Raw genomic sequence first — 22127 nt, forward strand, 5'->3', positions numbered from 1 at the left:
CGATGACGTGTCTACCAACACAGCGAGCCCGACCACCCAGTTCTGTTAATCACCTCTTACGAAATGCATGGGTTACAGTAGGCCAAGACTCTAACCTGGACTTTCTTGGGTCGGTCTTAAATAGTAATATAAATTATAAGTTTCAGTACTGATTTCAGTTGAAGTAACCATAGTTACTGGTGTTTTACTGTTCACATGGAAAACATGTCACAGGTTAGTACTGCATGAATTCACACCTGTTACAATACACTACACATGCTGATCGTTTCCTATGTCAAATGATATTAATTTTCAAACAATAAGGGGAAATATTTAATAATGACAGAGTCTGATAATTACTCAACTGTTAACAAATACAAAGCACTCAGTCAAGCAAGTTAACTGAAATGAAATTATTGTCAGGGGGTGTTTTTGACACAGCATTTTGTCCACAGTGTACAATGAAACATGTCCGTATTCCCTGATACTTGGCTGGGCATGTATATCACACAATACAAATAGGCCTGCCAACATGTTTGATCTCTGCAAGGAAAATAATTATCTATTACCAGTCTCTTGCCCAAATTATAGTACTATATTGGACGACTACAGATATATCATTACAAGATTTTTTTACAGTCTACATGGAAATCAAAACTGGAGCTGTCACAGATGCGGGTGATCACAGAATATTCAATGGCCCCACTACTGATGCTGTTTTAATTATGTACAGCTTGATAACTACACAGACATGTATGTCTAAACAAATACTGATAAGTATCATATCAACAAATATCACACCTGTGTTAGAATTGATATTCAGTAACCCATGCTCACAATAAGAGGTGACAAACAGGATTAGGGTTGTACGGCTCACTTGATTGACACGTCATCATATGTCAATTGTGTAGATCGCAATCAGTGGATTGTCTGGTCCAGGCTTTATTATTCACAGAGCCCTGGCAGTTAGCTAATATTGCTGAGTGGGGTGTAACACTAAACTCACTCAATCACAAATATCAACTCAAATGGACTTATCTGAAGGAATACAATGTTAATATGCTGATTATCCACATATGCAGATCCTTGTACAATAAACAAATTTACTACACGCATACACTGCCCTAATTAGGGGTTATCTCCCATTCTTCAGACAGTCATTATTCAGTCAGCTTAAAGCAACAACATTTACAGTCTACTGGGTTTGCAATTTGTTTCACATTTAGCTTTCTGGCTGTAACTTACAAATCGTGGTAAATTTGAAAAATAGAGCATGCCAAATACACTCATTGATGTTTATCTACTTCATGACAGGGATTTGTGAAAGTGTGTTAAAGGCGTATCAAGCAAATATCTTGTAACTGACTATACATTGTGTAACTACTTACACCTTCCTTAATACTTACCTAAATGTATGATGTAAATTGGGGAAATAAAGATGAAAATAAAACAAACTAGTGGTAAATTTCCATTTAACCATACCCATGGCAAGAACCCGGAATTTCTACACATGCCCTAGTTTGCTTAGGCCTAAAGAGTCAACGATTTTTTAACCTTCCCGATTTTATCACTGTATTGTACAGACACTAATAGGGTTTTGATATTCAGTAAAAATCCAGAAATATCATCATAGATTGATTTGCATTATCAGCAGAATGGGTATAGAAATATCCAATAATAGCTCCACATGTTGCTGACCATATCCTCTTTATCATATACAATATCATCACATGTCATTGTGTAGGAGTTCTAAGGGTCTAACATTAATCATATTAATGATGCCACTGGTTCTTAGACATTGTAGTCACAATCAACTGATACGTTGCTATGTGTAGGGAGGCGACCTTACCAAGTGCATATTGTGGCATGCATTACAAGGCAAAGTCATGCACTGATGATGGGTGACAACTATGTGTCCAACATCAAGTACACTGGAAAATGACATGGAATTTATGAAAGCTGTACAGGATTAGAGGTTCATATCAAAACAGTGTTTGCATTAACAGAGAAACCTGAGTTTTTAACTCAATGATAAAAACACACAAAAGATATTTTGCCTGCATATTTTGGACACATAGATTCTGACCTACTTAATTTTGAAAAGTACCTTAAAACAGCAACACAAAGAAAAACAATATTTTTTAAATGATTCAGAATTGTCATGAAAATTTCATGCACAAAAGATCTGGACTACATATTTATACTTTATTTCTGCATGCACCCACACAAAGCCTCCTATGAACACTGCAACACCTTATTCAGAAATGTATGGCCTTGGTTTAATGATGTCAGATCTTTGGACTAATTGTATAGTTTATAGTGACAGAACACTGACAACTGCATATTTTCAATAATTCATGAAATATTTTCCAAGTGAGATGCCACACTGTGGTTCAAGAAGCTCACAGTAAACCAAACTTGCAAGCGCTGAGTAAACTATCATCAGTCATTTCTTTATTGGTAACAAATCATAGAGAATGCATCTGTGTTTTCTTTACATGCCACTTAAATAACACTAATTTCCAGCTTTATTAGATTAGAGTGTGTGAGTTTAGTTTTATGCCACACTCAGCAATACTCCAGCTATTTGATGGTGGTCAATAAATAATCCAGTCTGGGCCAGACAATCCAGTCATCAATTGCATGAGCATCAATTTGCGCATATTGGAACCAATGATATGTGTCCACCAAGTCAGTGAGCCCTACCACCCCATCCCTTTAGTTGCCTCATATGACAAGCATAGTCGCCCTTTATGGTAACCATGGGTTGCTGCAGACCAGTTCCACCCCAGATCTTCATAGGTGATTAGATTAAAAGCCTGTGTTTATCAAAACATAGATAATAAAATGTGTAAGGGTTCTTTGCTGCCAGCCTTGTATACGTGTCATTTTGGATGTCTGCACAAGAAAAAAAAAACATTTTTCATAGACAAATTATCCTAAAATGCGGAACACTATTCCACTAGCAATAAGATAATTTGATAATGATCATTTGATGTGTACAGCTATATCGCAATGCGCTTTGCCATTTCAGTCATAGTAGTGTACAATATGTAAAGGCTACTAAACTGCTGACTGACTCTTTTTCAGCTTTCAGTCAGGCAACAACCCCACAGTGTGGTCACTGAGGTGGAAAGTACACTTACAAAAAGGCAATACGCCTGAGTGAGCACAGGGGTTATCAGCTGTTGTTTACAAACAAGCTTAAAAAGTGTCCCTTTATGCAGTAAATACATGTCAAATTCATGACATCAAGCATGTAACTCTAAAAACAGCCTGGCCCTGACCCACATAGCATATCAGCCTCTGCCTAGATGACATTTGGAAAATTAAGGACACTGTGTCCTCACGCGTGTTATTATCATTGACCAAAGATCGTACTCCGATGTTAGTCTACATGGTTTCGTCCTGACCCTTGCTGGAACAGGCATGTAGAATATTGAACATTAATGGACTGAAAACTAAGAGGTTGGGGAAACCTACCGATCAGCCTATATTAGGCCAAACGGGAGGGCTGTTATCCTCTGTTCTGACTATTTTCCCATATGTCAATGGGCCTATAATTATGGTATCTATCAAATAAATTTGAAGTCGTGAATTTCAGCATTAACATTATTCATGCTCAAACATCCTAAAGTATTCATTCAATACTTTTTAAGAATTTTCATTATACATAAAAGGTGTCTGGAAACTGTTCGTTAAATATTAGTCTATAATGTTTTTCACACTTTTCAATGAAATTTAATGACACAGATGTTTGGTTTTAGTTGTCAGCAGGAAAGTCTATGCAAAACTGTGTTCTAAACGAAACATCTTTTCCTCAACATGATATAAAATTCCATTTTTCAAGCTGAAAAGGTCCATTATCTATTCATCTCTGTGATGATATAAAAGCATTTAGTGCAGAAATTGACAGTTTGTGAAATAATTAGCTAAATTGTGGCAAAATAAGCAGAACGGTCGGTAATATCCCGTTCGGTATATTATAGACCGATGAGTAGGTTTGCCCAACCTGATTCTAATGCGTGTCATCACGTCCGTTTTACCTATTTCGACGCATCTTTGACTGCTTTGTTCTGTGGGGTGTCGTTGAATTTTCAACAGCGTTCTCTTTCATATCTGTCTTCTCAAGTGCATCCACAACCTCATTAATTTCGGGATCGTCATGGTGATTGTAGTTGTTGGAAAATTCGGACTGGGATCGTGAGATCAGCTGTCGCCCGCTGTGTACGTTGTTTGACATCGTGTCAGTCTGGCTGAAAGAATGTCAGAGATAAAATAACATCACCCGCCTCTGCCACTGGACTGCTCGTGTGTCTGACTGGACAAATCCTGTCGTCAGAGATCGTACGACACACTATTTGACATTTCGGTCTGCTTTGAGAAATTCATGTTTACTTCCGTACTCGTTTCCGCTTCCGGAGAGGAAGTGCGCATGTATGATGAATGTATACAAATGACGGAATGATGAGACGGAACGGAAACTATCTTGACTGACAGATAGCCTAGCTAGTATGCCACTTGTATATCCCCAATCAGTTAATAATCGAGTCGTTACATATGCATTGTGTATCAAGTTCTGTTTCTCTAAATTATGCCACGACAGCTGTCAGTTTACTAGTGTTAACAAGAAGCAGTTTTTGAAGAGCTAGATTATGGATGGCGTCTTTTATCATTTAAACTTAGAGTTTATGTGTATTTCTCGTATTTATAAAAATGGGTTGTGGTTCGTTATGAGGAATCACAATGTGATAAAGCTTGGCGGTTAATCCACCCATAAAAAATATCAATGATGCATGTATTCTGAACAGAGTAATACATCTTGTGTCAATGTCAGTCAGTCAAGAGGATTGTTCAAAAGTTGTTTTCGCCTGTTGCGTTTCATGATTTTTCACATTTACCTACATCAGCTGTTATCAGACGTAATGCGCCTGATGAGTGTTGATCAATAACTGCCAGGGACTACTGGGAACTATATATACGTCATTGCTTATCAGCTGTTACGTTGTGAGGAAGATGTCCAACGCTTACCGTGGATACAACTTCCGCAATATTCAGTGATGTCAAGAATCTATGGCCTGGTGATCATTAAACGTTCACAAAGGAATGAGACATTCACCCGTACATCGATAACAAACACGCTCGCTCACGCACACAAATGTGACTTAGTTGAAGTGAAAGGGGTTTTATATCCGGCTCAAGACTACTGCACTTATGGAAAACGACAAATAAAAACTAACACAGGCGTGCAACTGTTTGTCTATGTCAGTAGTATAAAAACCAGCCCAGTAGAGCACTCACCCACACACTTTTAACCTTGATTAACTTGACCCAGCTTCTTACTGTCGAGTCACTCCGAAGAACTAGTTCGATTCCCCACATGGGTAAAATGTGTGACGTCCACCCCCAAACGTGATATTGCTGGAATATTGCTGAAAGTGGCGTAAAACCAAACCCACTCACCCCTTACTGCCGAGAGAAGACCGAGCAATATATATAATGTACAACTGCTTTGGTATAACGCCACCGGGAACAAAACCACCGACCGTTCTTCAAGTAGCCACTCTGTCTTCTCGACCACGGAGGTCCGCACGTTGAGGATAACACTGATCTGTATACATTAGGTTATGTGTACACAGGGTGTTTCGATCGAGTGATTTGTGACATTCACAAAATGTTTAAATGTGAGGCAACGGTTTCAGCTATAAACCGATTAAAGCGAACACGGAAATTAGCTTATGAGTAAACATTCTTAATATCACGCTGAAGCGGTTTCAATAATCAAAGTTGGCGGTTTGTTTTCATTCAGATACGCAATATTGTCGCAGTCGTAACTACATAAACAAGATTATGTCTTTATGGACATTTTACTGCTATATAGCAAGAGGTGAGGCGTGAAGTTAAATATGCCCCCTGGCAGTCGTTATTTAAACCCGTACACTGTAATTAACACGACCCGTGTGTCCCCACTAGTTTCTATCTCTGACGATGAGAGACCATTAAAAGCGGGCATTGAAGGATAAAGAAATTCTGTATAATACGGCCACGTCCTCAGACGGTTATATTGCATGAAGCGGACATAAAATATAGGATTCACGCCTCTATCGAATGATCGCTTCCTCAAGATGTTACATGTTTCAAATGAAAGCTTTAGAGCTTTTGACATGGACCTCAATCTCTTTAACAGTATTTAGCCCACATAAATATTGTAACTGTTACATACAATAACGACAGTTCTAACACGGAGATTCTTCCATATATGTGTTTGTAATAAACAGATCGGGTTGCCAGACTTGCTAACTTGACGGACACATGTCCTCGGTTTCCAGTTGTGTAGTGATGCTCATGTTGTTGATTACTGGATTATCTGGTCCAGACTCGATTATTTGCAGACCGGCGCCGTTTTGTTGGAATATTGCTGAGTGCGGCGAAAAACTAAACTCACTCACTAAACAAGATGAGTCTTTGATATCCCAGCTCACATGCCTTTCTACAGATATACAGCCTAACAAAATTGACAGGGTTAACCTATCAGATACAGTATGTGACTCTGACACAAAGTCGACTAGTGCTTTGTCATGCTTTGATGCCGAGTGCCAGGGTTATGGCGAGCACCATGTATAACATCTTTTGATATGTTGGTGTCAAAGGATCGGACAATTGAACTTTCCAAAATAGTCATCAATACTCCCTAGACTGCAGAGTATATCTAGATACCCCTTCACAACAGGGTATACCCAGTCTTCCTAGACTCCAGGGTATATAGATACACGTCTTAGACACCAGAACATACCCAGACTTTCCACTGACACCGGAATGTAACCAGATAGCACTATACATGAGAGCATACCCGACCAATTCCAAGACACCAGAGCGTACCCTGACACTACCTAGACTCCAGAGCATATCTAGATACCCCGACACACCAGAGCATACCCAGACATCCCTAGACACCAGAGCGTAACCAGACACCCCGACACACCAGGGCATACCCAGACATCCCTCGACACCAGAGCATGAAAAGATACCATTATATATCATAGGACATTTACGTACCCCGACACAGCAGAGCATACGCAGGCATCTATACTCCGACACACCAGAGCATACCAAGACACTTAATAGACACCAGAACATACCCAGGCACTTCAACAGAGAACGCCAGACAATCCATAGACACCAGAGTATACGTGTCATACCCCTACACAGCAGGGTATACGTATGTACCCTGTATGCCCTCGGTACATACCCGAGGGCATACCAAGATACTACCTGTCCACCAGACACCCATACACTCTCATATATCTAATTCCTGGCAAATCTATAGAAATGATTACTTACCAGCTATAGACAATCAAAATCTGTAAACTACTAACACCGCATATATATAACAAATGCGGCTACTTCAACTTTGAACTTGTACCCGGCAAAGTGGTGGCGTTCCGCAGTCTCCGACACTGCAGAGAGTCAAGTAGGAAGAACCAGGATATAATGTGCACTCGCAAACTAGCGACATTACATTAGACTTATCGATTCTCGATTTGAGTTGATATATTGTTGAGCTTGTCAATAATATAGCCATTATGTATACTAATCACGCCGACGCTCGTGACGACAGAGATGTGGAAATCTCGGGGCGACTTGAGCTGGACCATATTGCTCTTAGGGACCGTCCATAATTTATGTTCACTATGATAATTTATGTGCGTGTGGTGATGATGTTAAGGGATGGAAGTGAGCACCCAGTTTGTTCTGGGTGATAGGGGGGGTCATCAGTTTTGCACACATGACGGGGAGGTAGTTGATTATGATGATGCAAACGTACAGGTCACTTCCTTTGCACATAAGGAGAACACAGAGATCACGAGGCATTTTAAATCGCCATGTCTTGTCCTTAGGTAGTGGATGTACACAATAAATTGTGATGGTTTGCCTTTTTCATTCACATAAATTCTTACTTTGGTTAAAAAAGTAATTATATGACAGGGGCAGTTAAAGCAGTTACATGAACCAGGGAGCCTATATATGTAGTAGAGCTTCCCTGCATGAACACAGATGCATTCATTTTCGTCAATGGCAAGATTCAATGTCTCTAGTCAGTAATGAACGTTACTGTGATGACTTCTGAATACGATATGTCCTCTTGCAGATGGCGTCATAGAACAGGGATAATCTACAACATATGTAAAGGCTCCCTGCATGAATATACAGACATTGGACAAACACCTTCATAATTGCTGAAACGAAGAAATGTAAAAATTACTGGCATGAACGTGAAATGAACTTTTCAACCCTTCAATGTTTTGTGCTCCGACTCTACGTCAAGGTTTTGAAAGGGTCAAATACTGGCGTTTGAAAGTTTAGTGTTGTTTATAGTTGACCATACGCCCATAAAATAAACACTTAACTCCTCAGAGATGTTCAGGATTGAGACCATCACAACAACATGTAAAGAAAGTTTAGGGTTCTCACTATGTTTCTAAAAGTTTGACCCTTTTGACGTTCCCTTGGCCCTTTTGACTTTTCGAGTTCTAGTCCTTTTGTCCTTTGACATGTTCCCACATTAGCAAGTACTAAACAAAAGTTGATGTTCCTGGCGAGCAAACTGATGGGGAAAGACCAGCTGTCTTTACAAAAGGATTATTCAAGGCTTCTCTAATATGTAATGAAAGCATTAGCTGTATTGGGTGATCGTTGTTTTGGACTGTGAACAAATGCTTACTTATTACGCCAAGTCGCGTGTAAAACACATTTTCTGTGAATAAATCAATCTGACATTGGCTTTGTGCAAGCAAAACGTATTTATTGCGACGTGCCTTGTAAATAGTGATTTGAACCCATTTCATTTGTATGTTTGTACTGCGTTAACATTTGAAAAATCAATAATTGTAATCAATCAGAGTTATCCGCCCTTGACTGTCTTGTTCACAGGTGGCAGTCGACTCAAAACATGACAGGTGTGAGATGTGATGAGTGTCCCGAGTCACTAGAAAGATGATAGAAAGAAATCTTGAGTAAATTTTACCAGTGAAACAATGGTAGCTAACAGGGCGCTCGAGGCGGCAAAAAGTGGTGACATTGACATCCTGCAATCTCTAACTGAGCCCGCGCGAGTGGCCGATAAACACGGAGCGACATGTTTACATTATGCCGCAAGGGGAGGGAGCGTCAAAACAATTGAATTCCTTGTCAAGAAAAAAGGATTTAATGCGATCAAGAGAAGTAATGTTGGAGCTACGGCCGCACACGATGCCGCTGCCACGGGAAATTTAGCAGCTTTAAAATGGATTCTTGAAAACACGGAGTGTAAAGTGGACGACCAAGACGGCACGGGTGCGACCGTCCTGCACCTGGGTACCCGGTATGGCCACGCCCACATTGTCACCTACCTTCTGGACGATACTAACTGTGATATTATGAAGAAAACGGCAACTGGCGCCATGCCTCTACACTTTGCTGTTGTTGGTGGAAACTTGGATATTGTCAAGATGCTTGTCAAAGAGGCCCCAAGGTATATAAACACACCAAAAGTCTTGGGACATTTAATTGTATAATAATTGTATGCAGGGTAAGATTTCCGTTCGTGACCCACTGGGATTTTTTTTAAATCATTCCATGCCCAGGGATATAGGCCTATGATTTTTATAAAAATCTTAAACCTTACCCAAAACTGTAACCCTAACTGTATCCTTAACCCCATGTAATCCTAATAAATAGAACACATTTCTATTTCACATTTTCTTCACATTTACATGGTTTACGGGCAGAACTCTTACCGTAGACGTCAATGGGCTCAAATTCTTGATCACTAAAGTCATGGCTAGTGTTCGGATAACAACAGGGAGTCGTGTTCTTCAAATCATCTGCACAAGCTAAGGCAGCTGATTATGAGCAATGAAATGACAAATATCATGTATCTTTAGTGATTCCAGGGCATGTTAACTTGCTGTGTGGTTTCATGCTTGATGTAAGGGTAGACTGAAATGTGGATTGGGTGGTTTGGCTCTCTGACGTGGTTGTCATTGGTTTGCTGGGTCCATGCCAGATTATGTATGCAGACATTTTAAAATAGCGTACGGTAGAAGTAGAAATATTGCTGATACACAGCATTGTCATATGTCTAATGTGATTATGTTTTCCTTGTTTGTATAAGGGGCGATTTGGTAGACTTTTAGTGAAACTGTTCTTCATCATGCTGAAGGCCTGTGTTCAGTTCATACATGGGTACAATGTGTAAAGACCATTTCTGGTGTCCTCACTATGATACTGTTAAGATATTGCTAAAATCAGCTTAAAACTATACTTGCTCGCTCGCTCACTCACTAATTTACTCACTCACTGAACACAGTATTATTGAGGATTCTACAATATGTGAAAACCCTTGTCACTGTTTCCCTTATTTGTAAACAAGGGACTCAGATTAGGAATGGCCTTCCATGTTGATCAAGGCTTCCATCATGTTCAGGCACTAGAGTAATAGCAAGGAAATAAGGATGTCTGCTTTGATATCAACATAAATACAAAACTAACATTAGACATGATGAATTTTCATAGCCTTGTTGGTGAACTTTAACATGTCAAATTTGGGAGTGGTCATTTGCAATAGAGGTCAACAAGCTAGGACTGTTTACAGTCTTATGCTTGGTGATAGGCATGTTCACTTTGGCATTTACGTTGTTATCCTCGATGTCCACAAACATTGTTTTCATAAAGTATGATTGATTTCATTCTGTCAAATACCAGAAACTTATCTGTGTAACTATGTTACCACAGGTATTCACCAGAATCTTTAAGTTACCATGGTTACTTGTAAAGCTAACGAAGTATGGGTTTCTAATCAAATTAACCTCATGGTATTAAACTCACAACTATGACAACATAGTTTTAAACACGAGCTATCTGTTCACGCAATGGTAGTCAAACATAGAATTTACACAGCTACCCTAGGAGAGTGACATTTACCTGGACAGACACAGATTCTAGTCAGGTGCGTTGTGCACATGGCAATGCTGACAATATTGTGGTTAGTCTGTGAGGCTCTGTACCCAGTCATATTAAGTAAGACATGTTGTTAGTCTCATAGTATTTCAGTGACTGGAGAATGCCTCTTGTGATTTTGAACCTTGCAACTTTTTGTGATTTAAAAGCCACCAGACTGATTATATTACACACAATGTACCTTTATTTACAGTTCACCACCCAAAGGGGTGGCCTTGTGGTTAAAGCAGTCTCTCATCACGCCAAAGACCAGGGTTCAATTTCCTACATGGGTACAATGTGTGAAGCAAATTAAGGTGTCACCTGCTGTGATTTACTGGAGTATTGCTTTGTAAAACGTTACTCACTCACGACCAAACAGTTATTTACTTGCCAAGTAAGGCTTCAAACAAACAGAATTATTGATAATTTGTATTCATATGGTCAGTATCTAAAAGGCCATGGTGACACACACAACATATGTCCTGATGGACTCTTTTTCTGGAATACAAACAATCCTTGACATATTCTACGAGATTGAAAGGCATTATGCATAAGAGTCTCATTTGATGAATATGAATCATGATGAGTGTTAAAGCCTTCTAATGTGATCATCTAATCTATTGATATCTAACAGGGATCAGATAATTCATGTGATGGACTCCTTTTGTGTTGTGGTTTGGAAGACACATTGTTTGAATATTTTTGAGGCAGTGTTGAAAATGAATGGACATTAGTTTATGATTTTAAGTACAGCTTTGGAATATAATGACCCTAAATTATGTAATTCTAGGTGTTTGAGTGATATGGGTATTTTGTTGGGTACTCAGCCATGTTGTGAAAGACATAATTACATGTTGTTCAACAAGTAGTTTTCCCTCATCATGTTCATCATATTCTCAGTGATCAGAAAGTCAAAGTTAAATGTCTTTTAATCCAGTGTGTGAAATTTACACTGGTCCTCTGGTCACTGTCTAGTAGGCATTCATCAGGACCGCTAAGTTTTCAGTGGCCCTGGTAGCCAGAGAATTTTGTAATGATAGTTGAGTAAATCTACAAATGTTATTTTGGTCTAATGAAATACAGACAGGATCACTAATTATTGTACACTCACTGGTCTAGTGGGAAATTTTGAAAGTGTTTTCCCTATTAATCACATTCACCTAGTAGTGATTATTTTATTTGAAATAACTTTCAAATAGCCCGTTAATGTCATTGATTAACCTGCATTGATTATCTACTGAAACAGAATATTTGTTGTAAAATAGTGAAAATTACACAAAAACATTGAGCACATAAGACCAGGGATAACTGTTAAAAAAAACAGCAAGCGTGTAGAATAGATGGAATTTTCTTTAAATATGTATGTTTGATTTTAGACTTTAAAGGGATACAGCAGACATTTCAGCATTCCAACAACCACCATGATGACACCTATTTGTATACAACTCAGGGATTGGGATAGAGAACCTCAACAATGGGCCATCTTTAGGATTATTAGCCATGTTCTGAATTTAGAATGGGACCCTGCTCTTGTATCAATAGTAAACTTCTAAATTCTAATGGGCCAGTTTTTATTCTAATGTGCAAAATGGCCCATGGACCCTGCCTTTCCCAATCCCTTAGAATGTTTCTAATTTGTATGCATGATGTAGAGCCCGTTATGTTAGAATGTAGTTGGAGTCCCTAGGTTTCAACTGAAGGATGTATCGTGTATCTGGTTACTGTGGTAACATTGTTCAAAAGACAGTGGTAGTATTATCTCCCAGCTATTGTGTCATGCTGAACATGTAGGCTAGGAGTAGGTTAGCTTAACGGTTAAAAGTGTTCATGTGTCCACCAAACTTGGGTATGGTTCTCTATATCAGAAGCCCATTTGCACTGCCCTCTTCCACATATGAACATTTATATTTAGCATCAAACTATTTTGCATTGACTCACAATGCTGATCTGATGTATTCCCGTATTCAGAATTTTAAGTCGTTTTCAAGTTGTTTTTTTTATGGATGTCTGAGAATACTATCCATGATTCAAGGTATATCGCGTCCATGCTACAGGGATACAGGTATATACCCTGTGTATCATATCTCGGGAAGCTGTATTGTTAAAACAGACATCACAGTCAAAGTGCTGTCATGTTGCAGAAATTCTGTACTAAGTTACAGGTTGGACTCAGATTGAGAAAGGGGACACTTGAGCATCCAAGCTGTAGTGGCAACAGGGGTGTGGGTATTTGTCATTTATGAACACAAGCTGACGACACAAAAACCCTGCATGACAGAAGATGGAGAAAGTCATGTCAGAGATTAACTTGTAGTTGTCAGGCACTGAAATGCTAATGGAATATGTTTAGTATAGATGTTTGTATTCTAGCGTTCACTTATGACTGAATGAAGCGTATTTAATGTTAGTAAGGGCAGTGTTTTCTCATCAGGGTATTGTGTGTATGTTTTTAAAGTGTTCTGCTTTTGAACATTGTTGTGCATTGATTAGTAAAGTAAAAGTTGACATAACTAAGAAACTAAAGAGGTGACAATATTATCTAACATTACTTCAATCCAAAATTTATCTTAGGTCATGTTGAGACCTTGTAGGACACTAATAAACATATATGACAATGAAATAACACTGACATAGCAATGATATAACACACAGCATGACACAGAACGTGTAAACACACAGCATGACACAGAATGTGTATAAACAGTGATATTGCAACAAAAATACACAAAGTACAATACAAGAAGATATATTCCTGTGAAACAGTAACTAACATTAATATACTAATGGCATATCACCAAGTTCATCACATGATATAACATGATACAGTCCTGATAATTCACATTGTATAACAAGTCATACAGCCCAGGTAAACATGTGACATAACACTTACATTACAGGTTGTAGGACTATGATATAACACATAATGTAACAATCAAGAACTTTTCTAAAGTTACCTGTGGAATGTGAATTGAAAAGGACAGATATGTATCACAAAACGTACATGTTTGCCAAATACTAAATTTCATAATTATTTGTTTCAGCTTTGTCTATGATGGATTCATTTTAACAAATTTATCATGTTTATGCTGTTTTCAATGCTTTAGAATATGGAAGAATTTTATAAGACTCCTCAAACCCCAGATTTCTTGTTTTTATTGATCTGGTTATTAGTGATGATAGCAGAGAAATAGAAGTCACCTCAACCTAATTATTAACCATGGGAAAAGGAACAGTGATGTTATTAATTTCTGTTTTTAAATTCATTAAGACATTTGCCTTTGAGACTGAATGTAATGAAGTAGATCTGTCATGACAAACAACAGGACTGTAAAACAGTTATCCATTAAAGTTTCAAGTCTTGTCCAACCAGCTTCTAAACATTTAAAAATTATTAAAATCATGGGTTCATGAATCATATAATACACATATGACATAAACAAACAAAACCCCACCCATTAACCAACCCATTTCTAGAGACATACTTGGATCATGTAGACAATGAAGTATTTATTTATCATTTCAAGCTCGCCACGACACTGTAGTATGAAGACACACAATGAACAGTGGTCTTTCACATTGTATATCATTGATATGAAACACAATGAGCAGTGGTGTATCACGTTGTATATCATTGATATGAGACTTGATGAATATTGTTTATAGAATCTAACCAGCATGAGACTCAATGTTAGGTGTCAGTCCCCACCTAGATATTAGACAGGTAGCACGTTCGTTTACTTGCATTGCTTACTGCTAATGTACACTGAATAGACTGGACCTATGGGTCAGTATTTATTTTGGATGATATTAGACGATATGTCCCACTCCCCTAACAACCCACAAACAGTTGTGCAATACGTGGTGTAACAGTTGTAGAACATACATATGATGCATTGTGAATCGTGGTGTACCACATGGTATATCATTGATATAAAACATGATGAACAGTGGCATATCACATCTTATATCATTGATATGACACGTGATGAACAGTGGCATATCACATCATATATCATTGATATAGCACATGATGAACAGAGGTATATCACGTCTTATATCATTGATATGACACATGATGAACAGTGGCATATCACATCATATATCATTGATATAGCACATGATGAACAGAGGTATATCACGTCTTATATCATTGATGTAACACATGATGCACAGTGGCACATCACATCTTATATAATAGATGTTATATCACATCTTATAACATTGCTGTAACATATGCTTAGTAGTGGTGTACCACATTGTATTTCACTGAGTGAGTGAGTTTAGTTTTACACCACACTGAGCAATATTTGAGCTGTATGGCGGCGGTCTGTCAATAATCGAGTCTAGACCAGACAATTCAGTGATCAGCAGCATGAGCATTGATCTGCGCAAATGGGAACCGATGTCAGCAAGCCTGACCATCCAATCCTGTTAGTTGCCTCTTACTACAAGCATAGTCGCCTTTTGTGGCCAATTCTACCCTGAACGTTCACAGGTATTGTATTTCATTGATATAACATATGATGAACAGTGGTGTATCACATGTTATATTATTGATATGGCATGCACTTAACAGTGATGTATCACATTGTGTATCATTGATATGTCACAATGAACAGTGCTGTATAACATTGTATATCATTGGTATTACAGTGAACAATAGTGTATCACATTGTATATCATTGATATGAAACACAATAAACAATGGTGTATTACATTGTATATCATTGATATAACACTTGATAAACAGCGGTGTATAACATGGTATTGCATCAATACAACACATGGCATGAAAGTGGTGTACCACATGGTACATCATTGATATAAGACATGATGATAAGTGGTGTACCACATGGTACGTCATTGATATAAGACATGATGATAAGTGGTGTACCACATGGTACGTCATTGATATAAGACATGATGATAAGTGGTGTACCACATGGTACGTCATTGATATAAGACATGATGATAAGTGGTGTACCACATGGTACGTCATTGATATAAGACATGATGATAAGTGGTGTACCACATGGTACGTCATTGATATAAGACATGATGATAAGTGGTGTACCACATGGTACGTCATTGATATAAGACATGATGATAAGTGGTGTACCACATGGTACGTCATTGATGTAAGACATGATGATAAGTGGTGTACCACATGGTACGTCATTGATGTAAGACATGATGATAAGTGGTGTACCACATGGTACGTCATTGATGTAAGACATGATGATAAGTGGTGTACCACATGGTACGTCATTGATGTAAGACATGATGATAAGTGGTGTACCACATGGTACGTCATTGATGTAAGACATGATGATAAGTGGTGTACCACATGGTACGTCATTGATGTAAGACATGATGATAAGTGGTGTACCACATGGTATGTCATTGATACAAACAAGTGGGATAACAATTATGTGGTGCATGGTATAAGTGATATTACATGTGATGAACAATGGTTGAATATATGGTTTTTCAATGATATGACACAGTATGACAGTGGTAGAACACACAGCATGACAGTGATAGAACTCATTGTATGACAACGGTATTGCACTAACAGTGGTTGAACCAACTGGATTACATTGAACTGTACTACAGTATGGACAGTTCATGGTATACTTTTGATATAACCATAGTAATACTGTAGTAACACTGACATGACATTGACATGACATTCTATATAACATTCAGAGCGTCAAAGGTGAGTGACTTAGCCAGGATAACCCAGTATAACCAACACATGCTATGTTACACAAGGTCTGTTTGTACATATATTGTAAGGGCTTCTTAAAATAGATGCACATAATAGCCCTTCTTTATGTGTGTGCTGGGGGATAAGTTGGCGAAGGCTGAAAGTAGCCTTGAACATATTTATCATGTTTATGCATACTGTGATATTCGATAAGAATACTGTGAATTTTACACGTCTCACGGTCTTTAACCACTGCTTACATTAGGAAATTGTCATGGAAGCATACGAATATTGTCAAAAAAATATTCTGAACAACAGAATAGACAACAGACCTCTTTTTGAATAGGTATTGTTCTACACTATGTATGTAATAACTAGTTCTTTTGCCTTTGACATCTTATTTTGTGTAAGCATATATTTTATCATTCACATTCATGGGCGGATCCAGGAATTTTGAAAAGGAGAATCGGCGTCAAGGGGTGTGAACAGCACCAGTGCAAAAGAAAAATCTTCAACATGGTCTTAAGTTGTTTTCAATAGTCAGCTAAAGGAGTCAGTTGTTTCTGCCATCTAATCTTTAGAGGAGTGGGTATGGTAGCCTAGTGGTTACAGCATTTGCTTATCACGCCAAAGACTCGATTTCAATTCCCCACGTGTACCATGCCCATTTCTGGTGCCCCTGCTGTGATATTGCTGGAATATTGCTAAAAGCAGCGCAAGACCAAACTCATTCACTTATCTTCAGGGAGATGGAGTTTTGGGGGGACAGAGACAGAAAAAGGTGGTACAGGGGCCTGTTTCACAAAGCTCTCATAAGCCTAAGATCTCGTAACTTGTCTCATAGCATTCATACCTCCTGTACTGTAACACAGGAGGCAGGAATGCCATGAGAAAAGTTACGAGATCTTAGGCTTACGAGAGCTTAGGAGGTACAAATGCTACGAGACAAAGTTACGAGATCTTAGGCTCACGAGAGCTTAGGAGGTACAAATGCTACGAGACAAAGTTACGAGATCTTAGGCTTACGAGAGCTTAGGAGGTACAAATGCTACGAGACAAAGTTACGAGATCTTAGGCTCACGAGAGTTTAGGAGGTACAAATGCTATGAGACAAAGTTACGAGATCTTAGGCTCACGAGAGTTTAGGAGGTACAAATGCTACGAGACAAAGTTACGAGATCTTTGGCTCACGAGAGCTTAGGAGGTACAAATGCTACGAGACAAAGTTACGAGATCTAAGGCTCACGAGAGCTTAGGAGGTACAAATACTACGAGACAAAGTTACGAGATCTTAGGCTTACGAGAGCTTAGGAGGTACAAATGCTACGAGACAAAGTTACGAGATCTTAGGCTTACGAGAGCTGACTTGTAGCACAAAAAACTTGTAGCACTCTGTAGTAATTTACTGAATTGTACAGTTATTGATAAAAGTACCAATTATGGAATACACAACAAAGAAATGTGGAAAGAAAAACTTTGAAATTTTGTGTTTACTGGAGACAAAAGAATGTTGAAGGAATAATGTTGTGTTGATTAACTGTATCTGACCTTGATGTATACATTGTGTCCCATTCCCAGATGTTGATGCAACTCAGTGCAAGGTTTGAGTTAGTGCTTTATTACTTGCACTGGTGCAACCCAATACTGTAAAGTGCAACCTAGTTAGGTGTCTAAGTATCACTCGGTGCACATCAATTTTTGAGTGGGTAAACCACTTAATACAACATCTCAATAATTCAATTGCATCTTTCTGTCATTACATGTCACTATAATAGCAGTACAGCTTGAATCTGGTCAGTGCAACTAGGCTTTCATCTCAGGTGCACCTGGTGCAAGTAGGTAGACATCTCTTAAATCAAGCCCTGCAGTGGTTTGGTGGATGGAATGTTTGCCTGGGGAATTAAGAGATGATGGTTCAATTCCAACCCACATCAAACCAGTAGATATAAGAAAACAGTACTTATTGTTACACTTCTCACTCACTCACTCACTCACTCACTCACTCACTCACTCACTCACTCACTCACTCACTCACTCACTCACTCACTCACTCTCACTCACTCACTCACTCTCCTTCACTCACTCACTCACTCTCACTCACTCATGATGTTTGTATTTTGTGATTAAGCTTGGAGTCCATGTTCATCATAAGCATGTTATCTCAGTCTGGACTATTACTGTTTGTAGACATCACACAAAGCGATGAACATGGCTATATAAGTAACATAATCAGGAACAATGACCTTAACCTCATTTACCTCACTCTTATAACATCCACCCAGTTAAAGCCAATAGTGTTTTATTAAGGGGATCAAATGTGTCGTCTCAATAGGGCTATGTATGTTAAACTGAGACAGTATCTGAGTAGGCTAGCTCTATAAAACTGGCCTCAATCTGGCCTAGTACATGCTGACACACATACAACACGTAACTTGTGAGTGCAGTAGTTTTTAGCACAATAGTAGGTCCCTCTTTGACTGAACTCAATGTAAAGCAACCCAACCCAGTCCAACCTGTTACCCAACTCAACCCAACCCAGTCCAACCCAACCCAGCCCAGCCCAAAATCTGAGATGAATTTGGCTTTTCAGCAACCCATGCTTGCTGTAAAAGGCTAACAATTTTTAGCATAATAGTAGGTCAATCTTTGACCGAACTCAAAGTAAAGCAACTCAACCCAGTCCAACCTGTTACCCAACTCAACTTAACCCAGTCCAACCCAACCCAGCCCAGCCCAAAATTGAAGTTATAACTGATTCTTCAGCAACGCATGCTTGCTGTAAATGGCTAGGAGAGATCAGATTTTCAGACTCATTGACTTGGTTGACACATGACGTCATATCCCAGTCGTGTAGGTTGATGCTCATGCTGTTGATCACTGGATTGTCGATTTTTCAAAGATGACCATATAGCAGAAATATTGCTGAATGCAGTGATAAACCAACCAACCATGATATTATTGTTTAAAACCCAAATTCACTAATGTGAGGTACAAACTTATCAGTCAACCCTTATTCTGTCATGTCCTTGCATTTTCGGAGTATCACAAAATATTCTCTTTCTGTCTCAATTGCTGCATAAACAATTGAAAAATATTACTTACTTAAACAAGATAACTTTATTTTAAACACAAGCTGACACACAATTTACAATGTCTGTATGAAGCACCGCCCCGCTGTTACAAACGGAGTGAGCGCTGCCATCTAAGAACTATGATCTGATCTATTGCTAAAAGCGGCATGAAACTCACTCACTCACTCACTCACTCACTCACTCACTCACTCACTCACCCACTATCAAGCTCATCATGCTCATCATGCATTCTTTGGATGTCACAGTAAATTTTTACCCTCATGTATATATCTGATATCTAATCGCACAGCGAATATTTTCTTGACACAATTTTGCTTCCAGAGCTGGTTCTGGTTCTGGTACAGGTGACTTCCCAAAAATGCATGTGACACACCGACTGTGTCGTATCAAATACGCGTCCAGTTTGCAATACTGTGTTAAGATAATTTAGTCTGTCTGACAGTCCCTGAACCACATTAGTTTCCTTACTGCCTAGCCCATCTTAAACAATGCTAAAGCCCCAAATACAGTAAGTCTAACTGGGGCTCCTTATCAATTTAAATCAGTGTGTTTGTTACTATCAAAATTATATATATTGACAGACTAAGCGTTATTCTACATTAAGTGAGCTGTAGCTGTTATTTTCATTGCTGGTTTATATTTTCATTGCTCAGTAAAGTTGAGTTACTGTATATTAGATACATATGTTTGATCAGAAAAAAATCTGTAAAAACATCTGTAGAGACAAAGTGTTTTGCACAGTGTGTGTACAGTCCACGACCTAGGTTTTCGAAGCTCTCTTAGGGCTATGACAGTCAAAAGAAATATGTGGCACTTACGACTATCTTAGCGCTGAGAGAGCTTCGAAAATCTAGGCCTGATGATTTTCATGGTGTTATACCTATTTGTATGCAATCCTGTCCACGTGCTTCAAGTTGATAGCGATACAGAGACATGTTTGGCATACTTTATGCAAATATGTGGATCTATGATCGCTGGAATGTCTGAACCACATTGATTATTTATGGGCTGTCGTCATACAGCTGTTCCATACTATAATGCAATATTGAACATAAGAAACAAGGGAAACCATCATTGTGTGACGACTTAAGTTCAGGGGGCGGTGTGTTAGGCTAGTGGTTCAAACATTTGTTCGTCATGGTAAAGATCCAGTTTGATTCTCTACATGGGTGCAGTGAAGCCGATTTCTGATGTGTCTTGCTGTGATTCTGCTGGATTATTGCTAAGAATGGTGCAAGACGAAACTCACTCACTCACTCTCTCACTCACTCACTCACTCGACCCATGAAGGTCCGGGGTAGAGTAGTCCTTCAGCAACCTATGCTTGCCATAAAAGAGGACTATGCTTGTCATAAGAGGCGACTAATGGGATCAGGTGGTCAGACTCCCTGACTTGGTTGACACGTCATTGTATCTCAGATCACTGGATTGTCTGGTCCTGACTCATTTATTTACAGACTGCCGCCATATAGCCGGAAGTGCAGTGTAAAACTAAATTCACTCACTCATGTACCCCCAATCTAGAACAGTCCTGAAAAATGTGCTTATGGCATTCTGTGATAAGTTGACATATATCTGATAGTTGTTAGTTATTAGGGGTGTTGTGCAATATTACTTGATTACTCTCTCTCTCACTCACTCTCACTCACTCACTCACTCACTCACTCACTCATGCGCCCATATTGTAATGTCAAGCAGGTTTAAAATGTTACATGTTACCAGTGTCACATGATTATCTATGCATGTCCAATTGCAATTGTTGCAGATCCGTGAACCTCCAGATGAACAATGGCGTCACTGCAGTGTATCTCGCTTGCCAGTCCGGACTGCTAGATATACTGAAGTTCTTGGTTCTCACTGCTAATGGCTCCCTCAAGATTAACTCCTTTGATGGCATGGCTGTCCTCCATGCCGCTGCTCAGAAAGGCCATCTCAGCTGTGTCCAATGGCTTGTAAGTTGCACTGCTTGATTCCACTGCTAAAGGCCATTTATAGACATTATGATTCTTTTCGAGATTGTGTTTCTAGATTTTTGTTCTTTCAAGGACTGGTTTGAAAGATTGATAATCAGAAATATCATTGGAAAAATATCAGATATATAATGGGAAAATGATTGATGATTATTGATATGAATATTTTTTGTTTTATCATTATCATACATGGATACAAAAAAACATAAATACACAAATTTACAGCTCTGTTGGGGTGTCTGCTTCCATATTATGTTCCTTGTGTTATTTTGTTAGTGATCAATTCAGTACTCACCACTGATCTGAGATATATTGACTTCTTTCAGTCTTTTTGAGCATTTGTCTCAAACTTACTTATCCAGTATTTATCAATAATCAATCAAAATTTATTGAATG

General features: G+C 38.7%; 2 protein-coding genes across 4 annotated transcripts in view; one reads left to right on the plus strand and one right to left on the minus strand.

Annotated features, from left to right (window-relative positions):
- LOC137268389 (NAD kinase-like) overlaps window positions 1-4405 on the minus strand; it is a 42458-nt gene extending 38053 nt beyond the window's left edge. Inside the window, exon 1 of the mRNA XM_067802956.1 lies at window positions 4026-4405. Coding sequence (XP_067659057.1) covers window positions 4026-4222 — 197 coding nt within the window. The 5' untranslated portion in view covers window positions 4223-4405. The remainder of the gene's footprint in view (window positions 1-4025) is intronic.
- Window positions 4406-8902: 4497 nt separating this feature from the next.
- Window positions 8903-22127, plus strand: part of LOC137268091 (espin-like) — a 79595-nt gene continuing 66370 nt past the window's right edge. For all 3 annotated transcript variants that reach the window (XM_067802601.1, XM_067802599.1, XM_067802600.1), the window contains exons 1-2: window positions 8903-9490; window positions 21527-21713. In XM_067802601.1, coding sequence (XP_067658702.1) covers window positions 9015-9490; window positions 21527-21713 — 663 coding nt within the window. In that variant the 5' untranslated portion in view covers window positions 8903-9014. The remainder of the gene's footprint in view (window positions 9491-21526; window positions 21714-22127) is intronic.

The sequence above is a fragment of the Haliotis asinina genome, chromosome 16 (assembly GCF_037392515.1).
Source record: "Haliotis asinina isolate JCU_RB_2024 chromosome 16, JCU_Hal_asi_v2, whole genome shotgun sequence".
NCBI lineage: Eukaryota > Metazoa > Mollusca > Gastropoda > Lepetellida > Haliotidae > Haliotis > Haliotis asinina.